The sequence below is a fragment of the Terrapene carolina genome, unplaced genomic scaffold (genome assembly GCF_002925995.2).
Source record: "Terrapene carolina triunguis isolate 2854851 unplaced genomic scaffold, T_m_triunguis-2.0 Scaffold461, whole genome shotgun sequence".
Lineage (NCBI taxonomy): Eukaryota > Metazoa > Chordata > Testudines > Emydidae > Terrapene > Terrapene triunguis.
The window spans coordinates 1,087,081-1,096,459 of NW_020664812.1; the positions used below are offsets into that span (position 1 = coordinate 1,087,081).

Consider the following 9,379-nt stretch of genomic DNA (forward strand, 5'->3'; position numbering starts at 1 on the left):
TATTAGAAGTTGTAAAAGTTATTCAGAGGTCCAAGAGGGTAAACTGAGGAAGGCCACCTATAGAGTGACCTCTGGCCATGAGAGGACAAACCAGTATAGAAGAGAAAAGAATCTCTCTTGTCCAAATGGAATCAAGAATGATCTAAATGAGGATCTGGAGAAGGACTTACCATGATGAGCCCCTGTTTGCTCTGCAGCAGGGTGAGTGTGATCCCATACACCTGGATGGACACCAGCTTGGCCATGTACACATTCCTAGTGCCCCAATCTTCTTTCTCTACACTGATAGTGAATGGTGTAAGGTCACTGGCATCGGTGCAGGTCTTGGCCAGGATGTAAGTGCAGGTGCCTTGGAAGTCAAAGGGGACCCCATCGAAAGAGAGGTAGTGGGGATGGCCAGAGGCAGAACAGGTTGCAGATCCAAATGGGTGGCATTTCTGGATGCTGTCCACCACACCGCATTGCTCACCAGCACCGCAGGAGAATTCCCTACACACAACCTCCCCACCAGCCTGACACACGCACTGCTCCTCGCATGAACCGCTCGGGTGGAAGGTCTCCTCAGCCTGGTAGTAAAGTCCTCTGTGGAGGCATCCGCACTGGGAAATGGGGACGCAGCGGTCACCACTGAGAACAAAGCCGTCGTCACACACGCAGCCTTCCTTACACTGGGTCATGCATTGCACCGGGGCATAGAGGTTGCTGCATGTCAGATCGCAGCTGCTGCTGCAGAATTCATAGTGACTGTTCAGGGGACAGGACGGAGCTGTAATTAGAACAAAGAGTTAGCTCACATAGTGCTTTAGCAATGTGCACAATGAACCATCACAGAACATGCAATTTCATTCAAGCTCCTAATTTTCTATTTCCTTAGTTTAGTTAATTAATAAAAGGGCAACATCTCTAATTAGGTCCCAGGTCTCTAATTAGGCCCCAGAGACACCAGGTAGTATAGACAATCTCTCTCTAAGGGTTAGACTTCTAATCTGATCCAAGATCAGGGTGTAGGGAGTGGAGGGCTCGTGGGCCTGGAATTGTTCTGTAGAGCTTTTCACCACTAGCTTTTTGCTTTGACTCCAGGACAGTAGTGCCTAAAACTCATTCCCAGATGATGGCTTATGGGAGACGAGTTGGTGGGTTTCCAGACCAGTTCCTAGTGGACAGACATCACAGTTACTAAGACTCCGCTGTCTCCCAGCTCCGATTATATCCAGTCTCAGCAGGGAAGCCAAGGACTGGACGGACCACAGAGGAAACTACTACATTCCCAGACAGTACCTCTCTGGCCTGGGGTTCAGCACATTGATAGGGCACGGTGAGGGGCCAGCTCCTATGACTGTACCCATCCTTTGGAGAGAGGGCTTCTTTGTCACTTAAGAAACATTCTGCAGAACAGGATATGCTGAGCATTTAGCTCAACATTTACCAGCCAACAAAAATTAACAAGCCCCATGGGGCAATCAGTAGTGAACATGGCGACTCACAGCAGAATTTCGTAGTCCTCCAGGGATGCACCGTAGCTCCAGCTTCCTGACATGCCTCGGCATAGCCAGCAACGGCCTGGCAGATGTTACTCTCCTGCCCACTGAGGATGCAATAGCCGTACACACAGTCTACGAAGTATCCATGGGGGTCCACTTTGCTGTGACATCCTCTGAAAGGGCCACTCTTGTCTAGGATGATCCCACACTGCCCTCTGCTACCTCGTTGTTCCTTTTCAATAGCCTCTACACGTGCGCATGGTGGTATCGTTACAGCAAAGCATCCCGGGAGGTCGCCCACCTTCCAGCTCTGACCAAAGCTGACGGGGCTTGGTGCCAGCGTACCATCCCTCATGAGCATGTCATCATCCCTGTCACTGTTAAAATTGCCACACAGACCACACACGGCTCCCGCGTAGGTGACTGGCAGAGTGACTGTGATGCGTCCTGACCACCTGGCAAAGGTAACAGTGAGACCAAAGTCTGTCTGGATCACTGTGGCCCAGCCCTTTCTATACACAGAGATTTTCTTATCATCGAGGTTGAAGGGAAGGTTCATCAGGAAATCATTCATCTGTAAGAGCAAATCATTCAGTATATGAAACATTGCTCACTCGAGGTGGAACCTCTCACTCCAGCACATAATTATAATAAAAATCCACCTGTGTTAAACTTTCTCCAGTCTGCCCTGCTCCCTTTCCTACAACCTGCCTGAATCCCAGCTCTCCAGACAGGGCAGGATCCTCCAACCAGACTTTCATTACCTCTGGCTTTGGCTATTGCAGTTCCCTCCTCCCTGTTCAACCTGAGCCCCAGCTCCCCAGGTTCCCACATATGTTGGATTCTACTGACACCTTCTGACCCATCTCAAGTGAAATGACAACACTTTAAATATCTCCATCCTCTCCCTGCTCATAGAAGAATCCAGTTACCATTCATCCTATATTTCACAATCCTTCTATGCACTGTCTGTAACCTGTGTTGATGACACAGGTGACTTTCTAGAAATGTTTTAGAGAGACTCGAGACAACTCACCAGGACTTTCCCAGGGAATTGATTGCTGACCCTGAGGTTGGTCTGATAAACCTTGATCTGTAGAGGAGCAGTATTGTTCTCCTGGAAGTAGACTTCAAAGTCCACCAGTCCCTCCGGTTTCTTGCACAGAGCCATGAGCTGGTAGTGGCAGGTGCCTTGGAAGTCATATCTCTGTCCATCAAAGGTGGCGTAGTGCATATTCCTTGTCACAGAGCAGGTGGCGTAGCTGGAGGGGTAACAGCCCCGTACGCCGTTCACTAGCTCGCACCTCTCAGAGTGTTTGCACGTAGTGGCCACGCATTCGACTTGTCTAGTGGCTGCGTTGCACATGCACCGTGTCCCACATACCTCATCGACCCAGAAACTCTCATTGGGGGCATAGGGGCGCCCTTCAAACTGGCACCCACAGCTGCCCTTGGGGATGCATTTGTCCTGGCTCAGCACAAAACCATCCTTGCACTGGCAGCTTTCCACGCAGGGGTCTTGGCAGCTGCTGGGGGCTGACTGGTCCACACACGTGGCTGGGCAGGCTGTTCCACAGAGCTGGTACTTGCTGTTCTCCAGGGGGCACTCCATGGCTGGGGAGTGAAGGACCCACAGATTTAGCAGCAAGTTCTCTCCAAGCAAAAGCAGTGTTTAAAATAGACAGAGGGGGATGTATCTTGTGGGGCCCTGAGAGCCTCGAATCCCAGTGACCTGAACAGGAGCCGAGGGTGCTCAGCACACTGCAGGAGCTGCTTAGCCCCTTCCAGTGTCAGGTCCATATTAAGAAGAGTGGCTATTGAATAGAGACCTCGTTAATGTGTTTAAATAAATAAATACTGTGATGTGGCACTCCATATGCTTTATGGAAGTATGCTTATGAATGACATAACTGGCATATACTTTATGCTAAATACTCCTTGTATGGTGTCATTAGAAAGCTTGTAATCTACTAAGTGTGTTTATCCTAATTGTTTGTGTGTGTTATTTCTATATCTGGAGTTAGGAGAATAAACTATAAACTTGTATCACTGATGTAAACATATTAAGTGGAGGCCATTAAGGGCGCTCCAGAAACAATCAGTTGTAAATGGCCTTAGTCACTTGAAAGCCTTCCTGTGTACGTGTGGGCCAGCCCATGGGGAATGGAGACTAGGGGTCTTACAGTGACATGTGACCAAGTCACCTGATAATGAAATTCATCTTAAATCTGGTACTTTTCCTTTTAGAAGGAGGGGTGGGGACCCAGGGAGACAAAATATTCCCACCTTGTGCCAAAGCTATAAAAGGGGGTGGAGCAGGACAAAGGGGGCGGCCAGTCATTAGAAAACACCTGCTTACCAACTGAGATGTCTGCTGGATCTAACAAAGACTATATTAGGCTTAGACTTGCGTGTTTTGTTTTATTTTGCTTTCTCACTTACTTTGTTCTGGCTGTTATTACTTGAAACCACTTAAATCCTACTTTTTAGTCTAAATAAAATCACTTTTGTTTATTAATAAACCCAGAGTAAGTGATTAATACCTGGGGGAGCAAACAGCTGTGCATATCAGTGATATAGAGGGTGAACAATTTACAAATTTACCCTGTATAAGCTTTATACAGAGAAAAAACAGATTTATTTGGGGTTTGGATCCCATTGGGAACTGGGTGTCTGGCTGCTGGAGACAGGTAACCTGTTGAGCTCTTTTTAGTTAAAGTCTGCAGCTTTGGGGGCATGGCCCAGATTCTGGGTCTGTGTTGCAGCAGGTTAGCGTGTCTAGCTCAACAAGGCAGGGTTCTGGAATCCCAAGCTGTCAGGGAAAATGGGCTCAGAGGTAATTTCAGCACATCAAGTGACAGTCCCAAGGGGATTTCTGTGACTGAACTCATCACAAATACTATTGGGAATTGTGTGATTATGGGAGATTTTAACTTCCCAGATATAGATGGGAGGAAAAATGCTACCAATAATAGTAGGGCCCAGATTTTCCTGGATGGGATAGTTGACAGATTTCTTCACCAAATACTCACTGAACCAACGAGATGTGATGCCATTTTAGATTTGGTGAGTAGTGAGGACCTTGTAGCAGAACTGGTTATAGGGGACAACCTGGGTTCGAGTGATCATGAACTAATTCAGTTTAAATGGAAGGATAAAGAAAAATAGATCTGCAACTAGGATCCTTGATTTCAAAAGGGCAAACTTTAAAAAAAATAAGGGAATTAGTTAGGGTCCGGGAAGTAGACTGAACTGAAGAACTCAAGGATCTGAATGTGGAGTTTCAGAAACAATCTGAAGTCTGCATTCCAAGCAAGTGGAAAAAATTCATAGGGAAGGGTTGCAGACCAACCTGGATGAGCCAAACATCTCAAACAGGTGATTAAGAGAAAGCGGAAAGCCAACAAGGAATGGATGAATCAGGAAGGAAAGCTACCTCTTGAAGGTCAGAAAGTGTAGGGATCAAGTGAGAACTGCCTTGCAAAGGAAATTAAACTTGGACCTTGCAAAGGAAATTAAAACCAAGAGTAAAATTTTTTATAGCCATATAAATAAAAAGGAAAGAAGGTCATCTAGTCCAATCCCCTGCTACAAGCAGGACCAACACCAACTAAATCATCCCATCCAGGGCTTTGTCAAGCCAGGCCTTAAAAACCTCTAAGGATGGAGATTCCACCGCCTCCCTAGGTAACTCATTCCAGTGCTTCACCACCCTCCTAGTGAAGTAGTGTTTCCTAATATCCAACCTAGACTTCCCTCACTGCAACTTGAGACCATTGCTCCTTGTTCTGTCATCTGCCACCATTGAGAACAGCCGAGCTCCATCCTCTTTGGAACCCCCCTTCAGGTAGTTGAAGGCTGCTATCAAATCCCCCCTCACTCTTCTCTTCTGCAGACTAAACAAGCGCAGTTCCCTCAGCCTCTCCTCGTAAATCATGTGCCCCAGACCCCTGATAATTTTCATTGCCCTCCACTGGACTCTCTCCAATTTGTCCACATCCTTTCTGTAGTGGGGGCCCCAAAACTGGACAGAAATGTGGGACCACTAAGCACTGAGGATGGGGTGGAGATTAAAGATAATCCAGGTATGGCCCAACACTGAAACGAATACTCAGTTTTTAGTAAGGGTAATGAGAAGTTTCGGGGTAGTGGCAGGATAGCTAATGGGAACAAGTATATGGAAGTAGAAGTTACCACATCCGACGTGGAAGTCCAACTCAAAGAGCTTAATGGAACTAAATTGGGGGGCCTGGATAATTTCCATCCAAGAATATTAAGGCAACTGCCACATGAAATTGCAAGGCCAATAGCAAGGATTTGTAATGAATCTGTAAACTTGGGGGAGAATTTCTAATATTGGTCCTATTTTTAAGAAAGAGAGAAGTGATCCAGGAAACTACAGGCCTGTTAGTTTGACCTCAGTTGTATGCAAGCATTTGAAAGAGAAAGCAGTTAAGGAAATAGAGATAAATGGTAATTGGGATAAAATACAATATGGTTTTACAAAATGTAGATCATGCCCAACTAAACTGATCTCCTTCTTTGAGAAGATAACTGATTTTTTAGACAAAGGAAATGCAGTAGATCTTACGTACCTGAATTTCAGTAAGGCATTTGATACAGTTTTGATTACCACTACAAAAAGTTTTTTTTCTCTCCTGCTGGTAATAGCTCACCTTAACTGATCACTCTCGTTATAGTGTGTATGGTAACACCCATTGTTTCATGTTCTCTGAGAGTGTGTATATATATATATATATATATATATATATATATATAGTGACAAAGTTCCTCCTCTATCTTGGTGGGTCCTGCGCTTATTGGCGGATTTTCTTGCCTCAGAGATTCACCATGTGGGTTGGGGAACAGCCCAGAGACCTTCCCCTCTGGAAGAACCCACAGTCCAGGTCAATTGGGAGGTTTGGGGGGAACCCGAGCCCGCCCTCTACTCCGGGTTCCAGCCCAGGGCCCTGTGGACTGCAGCTGTCTATAGTGCCTCCTGTAACAGCTGCATGACAGCTACAACTCCCTGGGCTACTTCCCCAGGGCCTCCTCCAAACACCTTCCTTATTCTCACCACAGGACCTTCCTCCTGGTATCTGATAACGCTTGTGCTCCTCAGTCCTCCAGCAGCACACCCTCTCACGCTCAGCTCCTTGCGCCTCTTGCTCCCAGCTCCTCACACTCGCCCCACAAACTGAAGTGAGCTCCTTTTAAAACCCAGGTGCCCTGATTAGCCTGCCTTAATTGATTCTAGCAGTTTCTTCTTAATTGGCTCCAGGTGTCCTAATTAGCCTGCCTGCCTTAACTGGTTCTAGCAGGTTCCTGATTACTCTAGTGCAGCCCCTGCTCTGGTCACTCAGGGAACAGAAAACTACTCATCCAGTGACCAGTATATTTGCCCTCTACCAGACTCCTGTACCCCACTGGTCTGGGTCTGTCACTATATATATATATAGTATATATATACATACAGAGAGAGAGAGAGAGAGATCTTCCTACTGTATTTTCCACTGCATGCATCCGATGAAGTGGGTTTTAGCCCACGAAAGCTTATGCTCAAATAAATTTGTTAGTCTCTAAGGTGCCACAAGTACTCCAGTTGCACATGGGAAATTATTAGTTAAATTGGAGAAGATGGGAATTAATATGAGAATTGTAAGGTGGATAAGCAACTGGTTAAAGGGGAGACTACAACAGGACATATTGAAAGGTGAATTGTCAGGCTGGAGGAAGGTTAATAGTGGAGTTCCTCAGGGATTGGTCTTGGGATCAATCTTATTTAACATTTTTATTAATGACATTGGCACAAAAAGTAGGAGTGTGTTAACAAAATTTGCAGATGACACAGAGTTGGGAGGTATTACCAATAAGGAGGAGGACCGGAATATCATACAAGAAGATCTGGATGACCTTGAAAACGGGAGTAATAGAAATGGGATGACATTTAATAGTGCAAAGTGCAAGGTCATGCATTTACAGACTAATAACAAGAATTTTTGATATAAGCTGGGGATGTATCAGTTGGAAGTGACAGAGGAGGAGAAAGACCTGGGTGTATTGGTTGATCACAGTATGGCTAAGAGCCACCAATGTGATGCGGCTGTGAAAAAAGGCTAATGCAGTCCTAGGATGCATCAGGAGAGGGATTGCCAGTAGAGACAGGGAAGCGTTAGTACCATTATACAAGGCACCAGTGAGACCTCATCTGGAATAGTGTGTGCAATTCTGGTCTCCCATGTTTAAGAAAGATTAATTCAAACTAGAACACATGCAGAGAAGGACGACTAGGATGATCCAAGGAATGGAAAACCTACCTTATGAGACAAGACTTGGCTTGTTTAGTCTAATCAAAAGAAGGCTGAAGGGAGATATGATTGCTCTCTATAAATACATCAGAGGAATAAACACCAGGGAGGGAGAGGAGTTACTTAAATTAAGAGCCAATGTTGACACAAAAACAAATGGACATCAACTGGTCATCAACAAGTTTAGCCTAGAAATTAGATGATACCCATCACAGGAGTGAAGTTCTGGAATAGCATTCCAAGGGGAGCAATAAGGGCATAACACCTTACTGGTTTCCAGACTGAGCTTGATAAGTTTATGGAGGGGATGGTATGATGCGACTGCTCACAATGGCATGTAGCTGCTCTGCAGCTGGTAGCAGAAATGTCTCCAACAGCCAGTGATGGGACACTACATGGGGAGGGTTCTGAGTTACAACAGAGAATTCTTTCCCAGGTGTCTGGCTGGAGGGTCTCACCCACATGATCAGGGTCCAGCTGATTGCCATATTTGAGGTCAGGAAGGAATTTTCCCCCCAGGTCAGATTGGCAGAGACCCTAGAGATTATTTGTCTTCTGCTGCAACTTGAGCCACAGGTCACTTGCTGGTTTAAACAAGTGTAAATGGCAGATTCTGTAACTTTAAGTCTTTAAATCAAGATTGGAGGATGTCAGTAACTCAGCCAGAGGTTGGGGTCGGTTACAGGAGTGGGTGGGAGAGGTTCTGTGGGCTGCAACGTGCAGTAGGTCAGACTAGGTTAACATCATGGTCCCTTTGGACCTTAGAGTAGTGGTTCTCAACCCGAGGTCCACAGGTCGCTCTAGCCCATGTGACATTAGGGTGACCAGATGTCCCGATTTTATAGGGACAGTCCCGATTTTGGGGTCTTTTTCTTATATAGGCTCCTGTTACCCCCCACCCCCTGTCCCAATTTTTCACATTTGCTGTCTTGTCATCCTATGTGACATCCTCCGGGCCATACAGGTCTGTCGCATCTTACGCGCATTTAACATGCGCAAATTCAGCTTTACGCGGTCGGCAAAAACAAAAAAAACAAAAAAAGAGAAAAATAACAATTTAAATACTGTTCTCGTAGTGCGGGCGATTCCGCCCACCATTACACTCAATGTAATTTTGACTATACGCGGTTTTCGCTTTATGTGCTGACCGTGGAACATAACCCCAGCATAAGATGAGACAAACCTGTACAGGTAATATATATATTGTGTGGATGCAGCCCATATAACACCTAGAGAGCTGCATATACAGTCCACAATAGCAAATAGGTTGAGAACCACTGGCTTAGAATCTATGATTCTACGAGTGACTTAAAAACTGTCATCTTACTCCAGCTCCCATGTATTATCAGTGGACATGAGATACTCAAAGTGACAGGCACCTTAGCAGTTCCACAGACAGACAAATACTGTGGGTACAATAGAACCCAGGAGTCCTGATTTCCCAATCGTTGCTCAATCTCAAACCATTCGATCACGCCCCCTCCCAAAACCAGGGCTAGAACTCAAGAGTGCTGAGTCCCAGGTTCCCCAGTCTAACCAGCACACCGTAGACCTTGGCATACAAATCTGTACTCACGGCATCTGGCCAGC

The 9,379-nt window shown here is 46.0% G+C and overlaps 1 protein-coding gene across 1 annotated transcript in view; it reads right to left on the minus strand.

The window, feature by feature from the left end:
- Positions 1 to 9,379, minus strand: part of LOC115271331 (IgGFc-binding protein-like) — an 88,143-nt gene that overhangs the window by 4,124 nt on the left and 74,640 nt on the right. Inside the window, exon 6 of the mRNA XM_029913125.1 lies at positions 171 to 766. Coding sequence (XP_029768985.1) covers positions 171 to 766 — 596 coding nt within the window. The remainder of the gene's footprint in view (positions 1 to 170; positions 767 to 9,379) is intronic.